Genomic DNA, 18,954 nt, shown 5'->3' on the forward strand with positions numbered 1-18,954 from the left:
CGGGAGGCAGTGGCGCTGGCCTGCGGCGAGTTTGGGCCGGCTGTGGGGCGGGGCGGGGCGGAGCGGAGCCCGGTGGCGGGGCGGGGCCGGGCGGCGGGTCCTGGTTTCCTCCCTCAGCGCCATTTTGTGGCAGCGAGACCCACAAATAAAGGGGAGCGCTGGGGTTGCGGCGGGACTAGGAGTGCGGCGGGGCAGGCGCCAGAGCTGTCCGGCTGCGCGGGGGCCCGGGGGGCCCGGGCGGCAGGGCAAGCAGCGCGGCCTCGGCCTATGCGACTGGCGGCGCCGGCGCGGCTTCCGCCTGAAGAGGTAGGTGCGGGCCGGCTGGCGGGAGCGGCCGCGGGGGACCTCCGGGGCTGAGGGTTGGGGCGCAGCCGCCCCCGGCCGGTAAGAGGCTGGCAGGGCCCGAAAGGCCACTCGGGCCCGGCGGGGCACCAGTCTCGTTATCCGCTCTACCTTCCCGCCAGCGGGGAACACTTCCGCCGCGTCGAGGCCATTTTATCTCCGTCCTCCGTCCCCAGGGCCCGGGGTGAGAGGGGTGCTCCGGCGGCCGGAGAGACCGGCCACTCACGGAGGTCGGAGGATGCCCTCCGCGGGCTGAGCGGCGGCGCTCGTTTTTTCCTCACCTCGGTGTTGCTCCCTCCACCTCCCTTGGGCCTCTCCCGAGTTCAGCAAGGAAAAAAAGAAACGTTCGTTCCCTACATTTCATGTCACGCAGTAGGATGTTACTGCAGCTACGTTCTCTTGTAGACTTCCATTTTTAAATGAGTGCATGCATTCTGAGGAAAGAAACTGAATTATTTGCAGATTTTTGTGAAATCCGAGTCTTACGGTGGATCCCTGTGAGACAGTTACTACATTATTTTTTTAACCTTTTTTCATAAGTCAGTGTACACGTAGTGGAAAAGGCCAAGTTCTTGTTTTGATAAGGAAGTCACTTGGTTGGTTGATCCCAAAGGACTAGCTTAACATTATCAAGGACTAGCATAGCTGATTATGTAAAAAAAAAAAAAAAAAAAAAAAAAAAAAACTGTTTAGTTTGGTAGGGAAATACTTCGATTAGTATGTTACAGTTAGAAGTTGTATTTGTGCCTATTTTATCTAGTTTTAGTTAATTCTATTGCTTCGGAAGATAAGTGGACGTCATAGATCCATCACACGGTCTCGTTTTTTGGATTTTAAAATTTTGACCATTAAGTTTTCTACGATAAACATGTTGTGGTCATTTAAAACCGTAATTTAAAATTATGAGCGAAAAATCTTTTCAAGGTGGATACATTTTAATTCATTCAAGTAGCATCTGATTAGGCAAGTCCGCAGGTTGGCTTGTGATAAGGTTGAGGTTACATTTTACAGGTTTGGATAGGTGTGTTTCTTACAGTGCTTTTAGATCTTAAGGTATCTTAAGCAGACACATAGTCTAAAAGTTCAGTATTTTTCGTACTTTTTCAGTGGCAGAATTTGTACAAGCTACCAGAATGTCTAACTCCTAAAGGATAAAAGTAATAATAATAGGGTGTCCCAGGCACAGCTTATTTTTACATGGCTCTTTTATGTGTAGCTTTTCCAATTCAACGTTGAGTCATGTTTGCTGAAAATATTTTTGTGTATTGTTTGTCAGAAATAAGCTGGTAGAGATGAAACAGAAAATATGTAAAAGCCCTATGATGTGGAGATGAGCATTGTCACAATTTGTACAGTACAGTAAAGCGTTCAAGGTCCCCTGTGGTCTTGTATGTAGTATTGAATCCCTTTGAATATATTGTTTAGCAGTTTAGATCATTATATATTTGTTTCTTGCTCGTCAAAATTGTATGTTAGTAGGTCCTTCAGCAAAACAAGACTAAGATAGTGTTTTTAATTTTTTTGGTTGTCTCCAACTTTCTGCCTCTAAATATTTTGTTTCTTGTAGTTACTAAGCTTAACACACAAAAACTTCTCAGTATCTCCACAATAGTATACTTCATTGTGTATAACGGTATTCCATCTAACTAGAATATAGTGCTATAAATATTTTCTGCCTTTGAAGATACAGTTAGTAGAATTTAATCTTTTCTAAGTGCACGTTGAAGTTGCCTTTTATGTTCATATTATGTTCATATTTTGTTTGAAAAATCTATTTGTAGCATTTTTATTGTGCTGAAAGCATTAATATTTGCAGCACTTTGTGAGGCAGGCAAAATTATCTTTTTGCTGACTTGAAACTGCAAGAGTTAAAAGACTTGCTTGGAATCACATATGGCAGATAGAGGGTAAGGAAAAGATGGCCTTTCAGTTCCTCATCAGTACCTTGCTCCTACAGTGTCTGAAGATTGATTTCTTACATTCAGCTATGATTTGTTTCACCAAGGTACTGTGTCTTCTTACTGAAGTTGTGTTGGCTGGCGCTTGCCTCTGTTCAGAGGGAACTGAGTTACCTGACTTTATGATGCTGAGAGCCAGGAAGGTACTGGGATCTGGGATCTTAGGCACCTAACCAATCAAGACTGAACTCCATACTAAGCTGTTTTTCTATGTTAAGACATCAAGAGTAGATGGTTGTCCTGATATTCTGAGATATATTATCTCTGAATTATCTACATAAATAACTGAAACGTTTTCGTGTTATAAAACTAGTCAATCATGTTACCACCTTTTTGGGTGGCACCAAATTTGAGACCCTTACCCCAATTTATTAATAGTTGTTTTAATCACCTAATAGCTAATCACCTAATGACTCACAGTCATTTTCATCCTGGAAAATGGGAACTAACTTTGACTTTGAAAAGTGCTGTTATTCAATGTGTGACTCATAAGAACTGAGCATATTTTATTATTTTCCTTCAGGATTCAATTTTAATTGACTCCAAATGATGTTATGGTCATTCTGTTTTTCTGATGTGACAGTAGATTGTTCTGAAAACCTGGAATATTCATTGTCTTTATGAATCTAGAATTGACTTTAAATGGTAATTGTTTTTGTCATTTGTGCTAAAAAAAAAAAAAAAAAAAAAAAAAAAAAAAAATTGCCCTGGGGAATACCAAACTTCTCAGTACATTCTTGTGGTGTGAAAGTCAAAATTGCCAATTAGGTTCTGTTTTGACCAAATAGTTGAATGTTGTTAGATAGTTGTAAATTTTGAACCTGTTCTAATTTGATTTTGCCAGATGGTGCATTTAACTTTGTGACATATCATGGACTTTCAAGGAACGATTTACTTTTCATCAGATTAAAGTTGAGAAAGGATTTTCTTTCTAAATGCCGAGGCTCTGAATTTCCCAAGTTGGATACCCCAAACAGCTGGAGTGATCTTAAAAATGACTCTGAGAATTGACTTAGGAAGCATACACATTTATCCAAAACCTGTATTTACTCCTGACTTACATTACAAATACAGAATTTTATTTTTAGAGAAAATTTCAGTAAAAATCTCCATTTAATTAAAATCTACTCAACATCAAACTTTTTAAAAAGAATATAAGCCAATGTCAAGTTCGAGACCAGCCTGGCCAACATAGTGAAATAATGTCTCTACTTAAAAAAAAAAAAAAATTAGCTGGGCGTGGTGGCGCGTGCCTGTAGTCCCAGCTCCACAGGAGGCTGAGGCAGTAGAGTCGCTTGAACCCAGGAGGCGGAGGTTGCAGTGAGCCAAGGTCATACCCCTGCACTCCATCCTGGGCAACAGAGAGAGACTCCGTCTCAAAACAAAAAAAAAAAAAAGAAATTTCAATAACTGTAGGCTGGGCATGGTGGCTCACAACTGTAATTCCAGCACTTTTGGAGGTCCAAACAGGAGGATCACTTGAGCCCAGGAGTTCAAGACCAGCCTGGGCAACATAGCAAGACCTCATCTCTACTAACAAGAAAAAAAAATTAACTGGGCATGGTGGTGCACACCTGTGATCCCAGCTACACAGGAGGCTGAGGCAAGAGAATCAGTTGAGCCCAAGAGATAGAGGCTGCATGACCCATAATCGAGTCACACTGCACTCCAGCCTGGGCGACAGAGTGAGACACTGTCTCAAAGAAAGAGAGAGAAAAAGAAAATTTAAGTAACTTCTGTTTAGAATTCTAAATATTGGAGATGCCAAGAATTCTGCAGTAAGTGTTAGAAACAGTCAGGATGACAGTATGACTATTATCTGCAACCTGTGAATTATCTTTTCAGGTGTTTCAAGAAACACTGAGTCTGTGTTTTTGATGGGGAGAAGGAAACTAATAATTAAATGCCCATTTTGTTCCAGTTACCATGCTAAAGATTAATGTCTGTCTTCAGAAATAGCACAGTATTTGGACCCTGGTTGCAGTAATTCTCTTTGAGGTGGGGAAACTGAGGTGCAGAGATTTTGCTACTTTTGTATTTGCAAAGTTGACACCCTGTTTTAGAATACCAAGGTTATCAGAACTGTCTTCATATGTTTCTCAGTCCTTTTAATGCCATTTAAAAACAGATTATCATCTCGTTGCTAACTAAGCTTACAGTTAATTTTATTTTAATGGAATAAGAATATGGATACCTGTCTTTAAGAAGAGGGTAAGCAAGTAAACTTTATGAAGAAGCAAGTAAACTTTAAGAAGAGAGTAAGCAAGTAACTTCATGATGCTGGGAGCCGGAAGGTAGTGGGATCCGGGAAGTATCAGGTTGTAGAAACATACGCAGACAATCCTTGCCAAAATCCTGGCAAAGGAATTTGAACCCTGGTGTATGAAAAGTCTGCCCTTTGCATACTCAGGTTTCGCATGCCATGAATGCTGTATTTTTGATCCGCGTACTGTATTTTTTATCTGAGTTTGATTGAAAAAGATCCACATATAAGTGGACCCATACAGCTAAAACCTGGGTTGTTCAAGGGCCAACTATAATAACTTTCATAAACTGGAATTTATATTGAATAACATCAATGATACTTTAGTATTACAACTAAAATTGTACATACTGAGTAGGTAGGATACCAAGTAACTAGATAAAAGGTATACCACCTAGCCTTAGTGATAAATACAGCTGTTTTCAAACTGTCACTCTCTTACCACAGTACCTGTTATATGAAGTTCCTGGTTGGTTCTCAAAATTTTGTGTTTGCATATACATAGATACAGATACTGATATACTGGTTAAATATGTACAGCTAAAATAGCTAAAATTGTCTTTTAAGATTTTTTAAATTAAAAATATTGGCCGGGCATGGTGGCTCACGCCTGTAATCCCAACACTTTGGGAGGCCAAGGCAGGCGATCACCTGAGGTCAGGAGTTCGAGACCAGTCGGGTCAACATGGTGAAACTAAAAATACAAAAATTAGCTGAAAGTGGTGGTGGGCCCCTGTAATCTCAGCTACTCAGGAGGCTGAGGCAGGAAAATCGCTTGAACCCAGACTGCGGAGGTTGCAGTGAGCCGAGATCGCACCATTGCACTCCAGCCTGGGCAACAAAGACTCCGGTGGGTGGGTGGGTGTGTATGTATGTGTGTGTGTGTGTAAAATTAATATTTCGCTCTAGAAAAATTACAAGGAAATGCCATTTTTGATATCTGAGTTCTAAGACTTCTCAGTCTAATGGAGTGGATGCACGTGTCATGCTAAAATAGAAGTAGTTAGACATGTGGAGTTAAATATGGTGATGGTTTCTCAAATGATTAAAATGACTGCCACCAGGTTAAAGTAGTTACAAAGCAGCTTTCTATAATAGCAGCAGAGATTAAAAACTGGGCAACAAGGGTCATAAAGTAGGCAGGAACCAATTTAAAGAAAAAAATATACATTTTATTCATAGTACGGTTTATGTCTTCATAGGACAGAGTGACTTGCTCAGTGAAACAGACTGTATACATTTAGCTCAGAAACAAATAATATACTGAGGTTTTTATCGGTTTACTATATCCCTTGAGAAAGATTAAAGAGGGAAGGCAGGGTGCAGTGGCTCACACCTGTAATGCCAGCACTTTGGAAGGCAGAGGCAGTTGGATTGCTTGAGCCCAGGAGTTCGATACCAGCCTGGGCAGCATGGTGAAATCCCGTCTCTACCAAAAAGTACAAAAATTAGCTGAGTGTGGTGGCACATGCCTGTAGTCCCAGGTACTCAGGAAACTGAGGCTGGGAGGATCACTTGAGCCTGGGAGGTCAAGATTGCAGTGAGCCATGATCGCACCACTGAACTCTGGTCTGGGTGACAGAGCAAGACTGTCAAAAAAAAAAAGCCTGGCACAGTGGCTCACGCCTGTAGTCCCAGCACTTTGGGAGGCCGAGGTGGGCAGATCACCTGAGGTCGGGATTTCAGGACCAACATGGAGAAACCCTGTCTCTACTAAAAATACAAAAAATTAGCCGCGCGTGGTGGCGCATGCCTGTGATCCCAGCTACTCGGGAGGCTGAGGCAGGAGAATCACTTGAACCCAGGAGGTGGAGGTTGCAGTGAGCCAAGATTGCGCCATTGCACTCCAGCCTGGGCAACAAGAGTGAAACTCCATCTCCAAAAAAAAAAAGATTAAAAGAGAGAAAGAAGCAAGCCAGTAACCTAGATCAATTTATGATTTTTTCCTCTGAATTCTGCTTTCTTCAACACAATTTACTTAATCTGAAAACCAGGATTTAATAACAGTATGTTTAGAATGTTTCATTTATAAAGTAGAGTTGAGATTGTACATAGTATAAAAAATGCTGTTGGAAGGTTATCTCCTTTTGAGGAATCTCAAAATCAAGTGGGAGAAATCAAGTAGTTTTGGTGTGTGTGTGTTTTGTTTGTTTTAATGAGAGACAGGGTCTTACCACATTGCCCAGGCTCGTTTCAAACTCCTAGGCTCAAGCAGCTCTCCTGCCCCAGCCTCCCAAAATGTTGGGATTACAGGTGTTAGCCACCACACCAGCCTCAAGTAGCTTTCGAGATGGCGCCACAGCACTCCAGCCTGGCAACAGAGTGAGACTCCATCTCAGGAAAAAAAAAAAAAATTCAGTTTAACATACCAAGCTTTTGGTCAAAGTTCTAGTAGTTTAGAATTTATAGTAAGTATGGGTAAGTAAAATAAACCATAAATACTGTAAAGGAACATTCGTGACTGTGCTATTAGAAATAATAACTAGGGCTGGGCATGATCCTTGCATGTATAGTCTTAGCTACTTGGGAGCCTGAGGTGAGAAGATGACTTAAGAGTTCAAGACTATCCTGGGCACTCTGGTGGGTCCCTATCTCTTAAGAAAGAAAGAATGAGAATAACTAGTGTAAGAACTAATTTCTTAATTTGTATAAATTATTAATATGCCGGTTGCAATTTAGATGCTTTTTCAAAAGATCACTGGTACTCAGAACCTGATTCAATTTTTTAATCCTCATAGAATTTTTATATAAAGATTTTATGTTTGTCAGGTTAGCGCTTCATGTTGTATGCTTCTTTTTTCCGACCTTGTATTTTAATGTGATGCTTAAGGTACGTTTATTACACATCTTTTCTTTGTCTTTTTTTATTGTGTGGATTTGTAGAGTTTAATGAATAATAGCTGCTATTAGCATTCATTCTAAAAAATAGCATAATAAAGTGTTCTCTACTTGAATTCATTAACCTATCTTTGAAATGGGGTTAAGTGAATTTTGTATAATAAAGAAGCTAATTTTGAGATGCAAAATATTTGGCATAAAATTAAATACTGTAGGAATATTTTTATTAAGGTGTGACATACCTGTGTATGTGAATTTTTGTTGTTTGTTTGAGATGGAGTCTCTGTTGCCCAGGCTGGAATGCAGTGGCGTGCCATCTCGGCTCACTGCAACCTCCACCTCCCGGGTTCGGGCAATTCTCCTGCCTCAGTCTCCCTAGTAGCTGGGATTATAGGCGTGTGCCACTACTCCCAGCTAATTTTTTTGTTTTTAGTAGAGACCGGGTTTCACCATGTTGGCCAGGCTTGTCTTGAACCTCTGACCTCAAGTGATCCACCAGCCTCCCAAAATGCTGGGATTACAGGCGTGAGCCATCACACCCAGTATATACATATATTTCAAAATATAGGCCGGGCGTGGTGGCTCATGCCTGTAATCCTAACACTTTGGGAGGCCAAGGCCGGCAGATCGCAAGGTCAGAAGTTCGAGACCAGCCTAACCAACAGGGTGAAACCCCATCTCTACTAAAAATACAAAAACTAGCCAGGTATGGTGGCTCGCACCTGTAGTCCCAGCTACTTGCGGGGCCGAGGCAAGAGAATTGCTTGAACCCAGGAGGCGGAGGTTGCAGTGAGCCGAGATAGCACCACTGCACTTCATCCTGGGCGACACAGTGAGACTGTGTCTCAAAAAAATAAAAATATATAATATATATAAAAAAAAACTATTGGGCAGTAGTAAATTATGACTGTGGTAGGTACTGCCTTGCTTTAACAACCTAATGCTATAAAAGGAAGACTTAAGCTGGTATTACCCTTTAATAGCCCTTTAGCAACATGGCTAGGATACTACTTGAGGTCAGTATCACGTCTGTGACGAGACTTTCATAGGGGGATTGTAATAGTGTGATGAGAAATTATATTTCTCTTGACCCTTTATGGCGACATCAAATGATTTGAATGGCTGATCAGCTTTTTTATGAGGGAATTTGTAAAAACTACCCAATAACTATAATAATGGAAGATGTTAACAGAGGAAGATCTGGGTGTAGAGTATATAGGAACTCTGTAATATCTTTGCCACTTTTTGTAAATCTAAAACTATTTTTAAATTATTTAAATTGTAATTACTCGACAGTAATTTAGTTCACTAATTGATTTGAAAGAGTCAGTATTTTTTGTTCCTACTTTCACTGGAAGAAAATCAATTGAACTTGTTTTCCTCAACTTTTTTTTTAGGATTCAAGATGACCAACGAAGAACCTCTTCCCAAGAAGGTATGGGTTTTGGTTTTGGGTTTTTTGTTTTGTTTTGTTTTGGGTTCTGTTTTGTTTTTTTAAGCAGTTGTAAGCACTTTTTTAAAAAAAATAGACTTGAAGGATTATCATTGTTTGCTTATTTCTCATTTCTTTGCCTTTATAACAATAATAGCATTGGAGTTGTACAATGTGCTAGATATTGTATCTAATATCCAGTATATTTTTAGAATATTTTCAGATTTTGGAAAACTTTAGTTATAATAATATTCCCATGGTCTACTCTTAACGTTCATTATGTGAATATTTCCAGCTACATATATACAAATAACGTCAAAAATGGAAATCATGAGTATATTATTCTTTTCCTAGTGTAAATCCCTTTGATTAAAATTAAAAACTACTTTATTTTTAAAAAATGGTTATAGCTAGTTTTCAAATTCTACTTTTTTCTCTGAAATTTTGTTGTCTAGTCTCAATCTCTCCCTGCTGTGCATTCCTACCTCGAGTTTACTCTTACATACACACACAGTGGACGTTATAAAAGAGCAACATAGTCTCTAGGAGGAATTTGTGATTCAATTGGGAAAGCAGGGCATGTGCTTAACTAAACTGAATATTTAAGTGAATAGATACTACAGAAGTTTCCTGTTGTGGAGTGAAATTACTCATAAAATGAGTAAAGGATTGTACTATACTTTCATAATCTGAGAATTACTAAGTGTTCCCTCTGGTAGCCTTTGATTTTCCTCCCTTGGAACAGGGTCTTGCTCTGTTGCCCAGGCTGGAGTGCAGTGGTGCAGTCTCAGCTCACTGCAGTCTCCGCCTCCTGGGCTCAAGTGATCATCCCACCTCAGCCTCCTGAGTATCTGGGGACTACAAGTACGTGCCACCACACCCAGCTAATTTTTGTGTTTCTTGTAGAGATGGGGTTTTGCCATGTTGCCCAGGCTGGTCTCGAACTCCTGGGTTCAAGAGATAGCCACCTGCCTCTGCTTTCCAAAGTGCTGGAATAATAAGCGTGAGCTGCCTTTGGCAGCCTTTTAATATATTACACTACGATAGTCTCCCCCATTCTATTTTATGGTAATACTATTTTACTGGTTAGTATTACAATTTGAAACATTTTTAAGGAAAAAAAATTAAGTGAAATAAGGAAAATACTAATAAAATAAGGAAGTACTAATAAAGCCTTTATTTTCTTTTTATTTTTTATTTTCTGAGACAGGGTCTCACTCTGTCGCACATGCTGGAGTACAGTCGTACAATCTTGGCTCATTGTGGCCTCATACCCCAGCTTATGCAATCCTCCCACCTCTGCCCCCCCAAAGTAGCTCAGACTACAGGTGTGCTGCTACGCCTGACTAATTTTTGTATTTTTTGGTAGAGATGGAGTTTTGCCATGTTACCCAGGGTGATCTTGAACTCCTGAGTTTCAAGATATCCTCCTGCCTCAGTCTCCCAAAGTGCAGGAGGCATGAGCCACAATGCCCACCAAAGCCTTAATTTTATACTGAAGTAGGAGAGGTATCTCACCTTTACAGCCTTTATTTGGTATAGTGAATATACTGTTTCTTAATTTTTGAAGCATGTCAGCTTATGGCCTTGTTTCAACTTTTTATTTCCAAATAATTATAGATTCACAGGAAGTTGCAAATAAATGTCCAGAGAGGTTCTGTGCAGCTTTCACTGAGCCTCCTTCATTGTTAACATCTTGCATGACTAGCAGACATCTCTAATAACTGAAAATCAGGGAATTGACATTGGTACAATCCACAGAGCTTATGCACATTTCACGTTATACTTGTACTGTTTGTGGGGGAAGTGGGGAAGAGCTATATGCAATTTTATCATGTCTAGCTTTGTGTAACCATCATTAATCGAGATACATATCTGAACTATTAGCATAAAACTTCATTGAGTTATTCTTTTGTAGCCACATCTACCCCCTCCCTCCCCATGCCTGACCCCTGGCAACCACTAGTTTATCTCTATTTCTATAATTGTTATTTCAGAGTGTTTATATAAACGACATCATGTAGTGTATATCTTTTTGAGACCATTTTACATTCTCACCTGCAGTGTAGGAAACTTCAATTTCTCTGAATCCTCACCAGCATTTGGTGTTGCCGCTAATTTTTATTTTAGCCATTCTAATCAGTGTGTGGTGATACCTAGGATTTTAATGTGCATATTCCTAATGATGATGCCCATTGTTAAGATAACAAATAGTTTACCTTAAAAAAAAAAAAAAACTTTTGTAATCAAATAATCTTTTTTTAGTGATAAGTATGTACTGAGCTGTTTAAATCTCACACTCAGGAGATGTTTCATAGGTCTCATAGAGCTTTTTGTCTCCAGGAAGATCACTCAATTCATATTGTAATTCTCTTTATAGGTTCGACTGAGTGAAACAGACTTCAAAGTTATGGCAAGAGATGAGTTAATTCTAAGGTAAAATGTTATTTGTTCAAAAATAACATCTTTGTATAGAACATTGTATTATGCCTCTACACTGTAATTGTCTTTGTGCCAGATACTGTTTTTAATGTTGTTACATCCTCAAATAATTTAATGTACTTTTTGAACATACTATGACCTATTTCTTATATTAACACTGAGGAAAACGTAACACTTTAGAGAACTACTAGGAAGCTATAAGTTTAACAAATATATGGCTTGTTTTGTGTAGTTTTTCTTTTCGTGTTTAACGTTTGAAAAAAAAAGTAATCCTAAAAGATAAACTTATATTTGTGGAAGAAATACATAATTTACTAATGAAGTGAGGTTACTTTTTCTTATTAGTGTGACCAGCTCATTTAACTTCATACTCTTCATTTTCTCATCTGTAAGTTGAAGGGGTTGGGTTAAGTTATTTTTAAAGGTGACTTCCAGTTCTGAATTTCTGTGGTTATCTTATAAATGTCTTACAAAAGCAGATTGTCAGGTACAGCATATAATCTTTATAGATTGTGTAAGAAATCAGGAAGTAGGATGTTCTATGTTTTATAGCTTTGATAACTTTTAGATAAAAATAAAATGAGTATTTTAACAAGCTGAAAGCCGGGGAGAGAAAAGATGTTTTGTGAGATAGGGTAACAGATTTTGTTGTTTCCTACAGTGTGACAATTTCCTACTTTGACCTTTGCACAGCTACTGTATTATGAACACTTTATCTTTTTTTTTTTTTTTTTTTTTTTGGCCATAATCTCATACATAGGACAGTTTCCATTGCATACCTTTGTCTTCTTGCACATAAAATTTAAATTGTTGGTATTCTAAAACACTCTGTCTTACGCTGAAGTAGATACTTAAGATACACTACTACTCAATGCTGGGTTTTTTGTTTAACTATTAAAACAACAACAACATATGTTAAAACAACATATATACATATATATAATGTACATATAAATTATAATAGAGGTGAGGTGTTGCTCAGGCTAGTCTTGAACGCCTGGCCTGAAGTGATTTTCTCACCTTGGCCTCCTGAAGTGCTGGAATTACAGGCATGGGCCACCATGCCCGGCCATGATTTTTTTTTTCCCCTACCTCTGGCATTGTACACTTCTTTTTATGCCTTCTTACATAATTGCTCTGGTTAGTCTTTGCAGTAATTTTCTTGATTTAACTGTAGGAGGGGAAAAGTCAGTAATCTTAATAAAGAATCATAGAAATGTTGTATTTTAAGATACCTTTAAGGTTTCTAAATTATATGCAGTGTTATTACCTTGCAGTCAGTTTAACATCTTTCCTTAGGGAATTCTCATGTAAGACTTTTAGGTGGATTTTTTTCTCTTTAATTTCCTTGGTGATTTTAAACCAGCTGCTACTTATTTAACTAGTCTATACCTTCTGTCCTTGTGATATACATGTTCTTGCTTCAGTTTTTATATTTTTCTGTTCTTCTAAAATAAATTGTTCTTTTATAGTCTCCACTGAGACCTTTCTCTTATACATCCCCAAATATTTGGTAAACTGTACGTGTCCTAGGTTGTAAGTGCCATAAAAACAAAGCATGACCTTAGCTTAACAGTAGTGTTTATATAGAAAGTGGATTAGTTTGGTATTAAGAAGGTTTTTCTTTTTTTGAGACAGAGTCTCGCTCTGTCGCCAGGCTGGAATGCAATGGTGCAATCACAGTTCACTGCAACTGCCGCCTCCAGTCAAGTGATTCTCCTGCCTCAGCCTCCCAAGTAGCTGGGACTCCAGGCATGCGCCACCATGCCCTGCTAATTTTTTTGTATTTTCAGTAGAGACGGAATTTCACTGTGTTGGCCAGGATGGTCTCGATTTCTTGACCTCATGATCCGCCCGCCTTGGCCTCCCAAAAAATCCCCTGTTGGGATTACAGGCGTGAGCCTTTTTGTTCATTATGTTGTAACATTATTAACTCATGGCAAGCCTGTTTTTAAGATTATAAAATGGTTTTCTAAAGCCAAATTTTAATTAACTGTACCTGAAGAGCAGCTTGAAAACATGGCTCTTAAGTATGCAGGAGAACCGACATTCAGGGCAGGGTACTTTCCATTAGGAACTGCCTAATTAGGAAAAATCTTTATTGCTAAGAGGACTTAGCAGTGTATATATTCAGGGTAGAGAAGTATAATGAAGAAAAACGGTGCCCTTGTATTCCGATAGCGTGTGGCATGCAGGTTTCTGCCAGTTAGATGTGATTGTTAAATTACAGTCTTGAAAAATGTTGTATTCTCCCCCTGTGTTTACAGGCAGAAATGGATATTACCTTGAGAAGAGTCACATGGTATTTTCACAAAAGAGCCAAAAAACCTTCAATTCTACATAATTAGGCACATTTCTAATATGCCTTTTGTTCTAAGGGGACAACATATGAAAGTAGCAGTAGGATTTTTTTTTCTATAATCCAGGATTATCCTGAACATCACCAGTGATACCAAAGTATCAAACCAAATCTGGAGTTTGATCTCACCCAGAGCACGCTTGGCATGTTCTCAGCAGAAAACACCTTCTCTATATATCTCCTTTTACCTGTTTCCTGTAAAATGGGAAGGAATAATGAGTGGACTACTTTATTATCAGTTAAACTAGATTTGGGCCAGGATGTGGTGACTAAGGCCTGTAATTTCAGCAGTTTGGGAGGCCAAGGTGTGAGGATCATTTGAGCCCAGGAGTTCAAGACCAGCCTGGGCAACAGTGAGACCCCCTCTCTACAAAAAATTAGCCATGTGCCTTTGGTCCCAGCTCTACAGGAAGCTGAGGCAGGGATATCGCTTGAGCCCAGACCCTGTTTGTGCCACTGCACTCCAGCCTGGGAGACAGAGCGAGACTCTGTCTAAGAAAAGGATTTAAAATGAAAAATCATCCAGCAGAATGCTCAGTATTACTAAAATCTGTGAGTTTATAGATATCTTCTAGTTTATTTAATAAAAGCTATTTTATTATAACAACTAATGTATGGATTTTTTTTATTAGATGGAAACAATATGAAGCATATGTACAAGCTTTGGAGGGCAAGTACACAGATCTTAACTGTAAGTTTGAGTTTTAGCTTCTTAAAGACTGAATAATCTCCTTTTGATCGTTGTTACAATCAAAAGGGTAATTGGTTTTATTAAAGCAAATGTAATTTTTCTGGTGTTTTATTATAAGAACTATACAGAGGCACTTTTGGGTGCAAGAAAATATAAAGGTGAATGAGACATAGTCATTGGAGAAAACAGACATGTAATACTCATGTAATGGCGTGACTTAGCAAAATTATATGCAAGGTTCTGAGTATAGATACAGTAACTCAGAACTACTTGAAACTTTTCTTACCTGTCCCTAACCCCTTCTACATAGGAATTTGACTTGAAGCGTGAGTTACTAGTCTAGAAGAGAAATAAATAGAAGCAACTAGTAACAGATTTATGACAGGTTAAATTAATATGTATAACTTAATTATATGTAATATATAATTACAGATTTTTTAAATCTGAAAATAACAAAGTTTATCATTTTAAGCCATTTTAGTCTCAGTTTTTACTGTTTAAACCACATACTATTTGTTGAGTATAAAAACCAATATATATTGTTTTCTAACTTCAGAAGGGTTAATACCCTGAAATTCTAATTTTACGTGACTGTGTTATCCAAAGAAATCATGAACATTATGAACGATTAAGGCTGGGCACAGTGGCTCACACCTATAATCCCAGCGCTTTGAGAGGCCAAGGTGGGAAGATACTTGAGCCCAGGAGTTTGAGACCAGCATAGGCAGCATAGGGAGACCTTGTCTCTACCAAAAAAAAAAAATGAGTCAGGAGGATCACTTGAGCCTGAGAGGTCAAGGCTACAGTGAGCCCTGATTGTGCCACTGGACTCCTGTCTGGGTAACAGAATAAGATCCTGCCTCAAAGTTTAAAATACAAATTGTCCAGCAGTTACTATCATATTATTTATTTGTTTGTTTATCTGAGACAATCTCGCACCGTCGCCCAGACTGGAATGCAGTGGCACAATTTGGACTTAGTGCAACCTCCACCTCCCAGATTCAAGTCATTCGCCTGCCCCAGCCTCCCAAGTGGCTGGGATTACAGACATGCACCACCACGACCGGCTAATTTTGTATTTTTAGTAGAGATGGTGTTTCACCATGTTGGTCAGGCTGGTCTCAAACTCCTGGCCTCAGGTGATCTACCCGCCTCGCCTCCCAAAGTGCTGGGATTACGGGCGTGAGCCACTGTGCCCAGACAGCATTTTTATATTAAATAGGTTAAAACATACTCATCAGGATTTTGTGCATACTGTAAAACACAAATGTTTCCTGTCTTCTGTTGGGAATAGATGAAACTATGAAAACATAATTCAGTTGGTAGTTATGGAGCACTATGACACCTTGCCTTCTAAATGAGCTGTCATGACCAGGAAATAATTTGCTTGTTATAAAAGTAGTTAGGATGGAAATTAAAGACTTGATTAATTTTTTGACCCTAGTTTTTAATTGTTCTTGACAGAAGTATTTGAACTTGATCTTAAAATTATATTTATAATTATTTTTTAAATCATCAGCTAATGATGTAACTGGCCTAAGAGAGTCTGAAGAAAAACTAAAGCAACAACAGCAGGAGTCTGCACGCAGGGAAAACATCCTTGTAATGCGACTAGCAACCAAGGAACAAGAGATGCAAGAGTGTACTGTAAGTATTTCAAGTTATATAAATGTCTTTAGTTGAGGAATTGGTTTTTAGTCTGCCTTATTGCTTGTTAATTTTAAACACCTAATACTAAATATAAGAGGTTTTTTTTTATAGGTATGTACACTTAGAGCTTTAAGTATACCAGGTGAAAAATTTTGATAATGTCTCTTCATTTAAACAAATTTTTTTTTTGGCCAAGAAGGCAATAGTTTTAAGTTGTGTTTTGAAATTTTCATGCATTGTGAATATTAGTTCATCAATTCCAGACATTTTTCAGATATCTTGGTGTCTGAGGGTATAATCAATAAAAGAGCATTTGCTCCTTATTGCTTTACTTTCACTGGTTAGGAAAGCCATCTGATGACTTTACCTCTGCTCTCTTGTCCCCTCTATGTATAGAACTGTTTTTCCTAGTGCCAGCAACTTCTTCAACGTGTCCTTTTTAATTGTTAGAACTTTGATGTGTACTGTGTAGTATTTACTATGTCTATGTAGATCTGAAATCTAGTGACATAATTGATCATCCAGCTCTGGTAGTTTAGACTCAATCTTACAGTGTAATTATACAAAATAATTAGAGGCAGCTGTATCCTCGTTTCTGATTTTAAAATCTGAATGTTTCTTCAATTCTTTGGGTACTCTCCATTCATTTGATACATATTGAAGTCTTCTAATGTGTTATTAAAATCTTCTAAGGTAGTATTCTGATCACTGGAGACACCAAAAATCTATGGGCACAGTCCTTTTCCTGTTTGTTTTACCAATAGAGTGTTCCCTAAGGCTCAGTCACAGTCCTTTTACTTCCTGTACAGAGATTGTTTAAATTTCCACAAAAGTACCTATTTACTCTTTCACTTTTTACTAAATGACTTCTTTACATTTTGCTTTGCTAAAGGCTGGCTTTTATCATTTTCTTTCCTTTTTTTTTTTTTTTTGTTTGTTTTTGTTTTTGTTGTTGTTGTTTTAGTTTGTTGTTATTTCCCCCTTTTCTTGAGACAGGGCCTCTTATCCATGCTGAAGTGCAGTGGTATAATCATAGCTCACTTCAGCTTCCTGAGTAACTGGGACTATAGTCACGTGCCACCAAGCCTAGCTAATTTTTTAATTTTTGTAGAGATGGGGTCTTCCCTATGTTGCCCAGGTTGAACTCCTGGCCTTTGGCAATCCTTACTCCTTGGCCTCCCAAAACTGTTGGGATTATAGGTGTGAGCCATCACACCTGGCCCATTATCATTTTCTCTACCTTCTCACCGCATTTTGTTCTTTTGTTTCTGTCAGTTTTGTTGTAATTCTCACACCACTGATACTTTTTTCTCCAGTTACTTATGAATGTTTTTTAACAAATTTCCCTTTTCACGAAAAATGGATCTTACCTTTAGACTGCTAGCACTTGGGAGATAGATTGTGAATAGATGGTGTTGATGGTAATATCTCATAGGATCGGAATGTCTTTTTCCTTTTCTATTCCAGATTCCTACTCTTGACATCATAGTTGATGTGTGCACATCACAATGTGTGTGCTATTCATGCACCTCTGATTCTCCATCTGTCCTATATACACTGGCGGTTTTGATCATATTATGCCTGGTCAGGGCCTTTGTTGATACCTCATCACTCTTGTCTGCTTGACCTGGAATTTTTTTTTTGTTTGTTTTGTTTTGTTTTGTTTTGTTTTGAGACAGAGTCTCGCTCTGTCGCCCAGGCTGGAGTGCAGTGGCTGGATCTCAGCTTACTGCAAGCTCCACCTCCCGGGTTCACGCCATTCTCTTGTCTCAGCCTCCCGAGCAGCTGGGACTACAGGCGCCCGCCACCTCGCCCGGCTAGTTTTTTGTATTTTTTAGTAGAGACGGGGTTTCACTGTGTTAGCCAGGATGGTCTCGATCTCCTGACCTCGTGATCCGCCCGTCTCGGCCTCCCAAAGTGCTGGGATTACAGGCTTGAGCCACCGCGCCCGACCGACCTGGATTTTAAGGTTATTTCAACTATAATGGAACCTAACCTTTTCCAGGTTTTTTTTTTTTTTTTTTTTTTTTTTTTTCTTTAAACAGCTGTCACCTGCACAGGCCAGCTGAACAACTTCCTATTCTTCCAGTTATAATACAAGTGAGGTTTTGCAGACAGGGCAGGGCAGCAGGAGCAAAATCACAAGGAAAGGGCAAGATTATATATGGCAGATGAGGATGAAGTTTCAGGTGAGAGTGAAAAAACATGAGATCAGGCCTGGAATCTTGGGTATTCTAGAAGAGAGGGGGCCACTGAAGAATTTTTGAGCAAGAGATGTATGTGAGGGTCAGATTTAGATTCACATTTTAGGTAGATCACTCTGGCTTGAGTATGAAAGATGGATTTGAGTGGAACAGGACTTTAAGCAAGAAAACCAATTGTGAGGCTATTAAAATAGTCCAGATGAAATAAATTAAGCCACTGGTAATAGCAGACAGGACAGAGTAGGTGTTTTGGAGGCACAGTCAATAGGAATTGTTTAGTTTGGATGCTGTTGTGGAAGGAATGAAAAAAATCTAGGGAGGAATCACAGCTTCAGGCTTGTCTCGTTTGAGTAACAGTGCACTAGGATAGAGCCTACAAAGATCAAATTTTAAAAGAAGAGTAGTGTGTGGTGTTAGGAAAACTGAGGAAATCCAGCATTCCCTCCTCCTTCCCCAAAATATAAAGTGATTAAAACAAAGGCGTACATAAAGTTCTGTACAATACGAATTTAAAATTGTTCGTTAGATTTGGCAGTTAAGAGGTTGTTGGCCAAGGATGCCAAAAGATTGGATACCCCTGCTCTAGAGGAACTGTCAAGTGGGAAGTGAGAGAAACTGAATTTAAAGAGTAGAAAGAATGGGAGTTGTGTACTATAGGAGGTAGGAGGGAATAGGTTAAGCAAATGGTTGAAAGGATTGGCCCTGAGAAGGAGGGTTTCTTACCCTCTTGCGAGTGAAAAATAGTGGAAAGGTTTGTATTAGGTACTTATCCTTT

The 18,954-nt window shown here is 39.0% G+C and overlaps 1 protein-coding gene and 1 long non-coding RNA gene across 5 annotated transcripts in view; one reads left to right on the top strand and one right to left on the bottom strand.

The window, feature by feature from the left end:
* WTAP (WT1 associated protein) overlaps nt 1–18,954 on the top strand; it is a 29,840-nt gene that overhangs the window by 387 nt on the left and 10,499 nt on the right. For 2 of the 4 annotated variants that reach the window (XM_050789229.1, XM_050789232.1), the window contains exons 1-5: nt 63–306; nt 8,799–8,836; nt 11,214–11,269; nt 14,267–14,325; nt 15,845–15,972. In XM_050789229.1, coding sequence (XP_050645186.1) covers nt 8,807–8,836; nt 11,214–11,269; nt 14,267–14,325; nt 15,845–15,972 — 273 coding nt within the window. In that variant the 5' untranslated portion in view covers nt 63–306; nt 8,799–8,806. Of the gene's footprint in view, nt 1–62; nt 307–8,798; nt 8,837–11,213; nt 11,270–14,266; nt 14,326–15,844; nt 15,973–18,954 lie in introns of those variants that run through there. The other 2 variants (XM_050789230.1, XM_050789231.1) reach the window with 1 other exon arrangement.
* On the bottom strand, nt 10,401–17,414 carry LOC126953669 (uncharacterized). The gene is made up of 4 exons (XR_007725291.1): nt 17,346–17,414; nt 13,764–13,829; nt 12,296–12,446; nt 10,401–10,557 (listed from the first exon to the last, which is right to left on the bottom strand). It is a non-coding gene; the product is annotated as an uncharacterized LOC126953669 (long non-coding RNA).

This window comes from Macaca thibetana, chromosome 4, assembly GCF_024542745.1.
Source record: "Macaca thibetana thibetana isolate TM-01 chromosome 4, ASM2454274v1, whole genome shotgun sequence".
Taxonomy (NCBI): Eukaryota; Metazoa; Chordata; class Mammalia; order Primates; family Cercopithecidae; genus Macaca; species Macaca thibetana.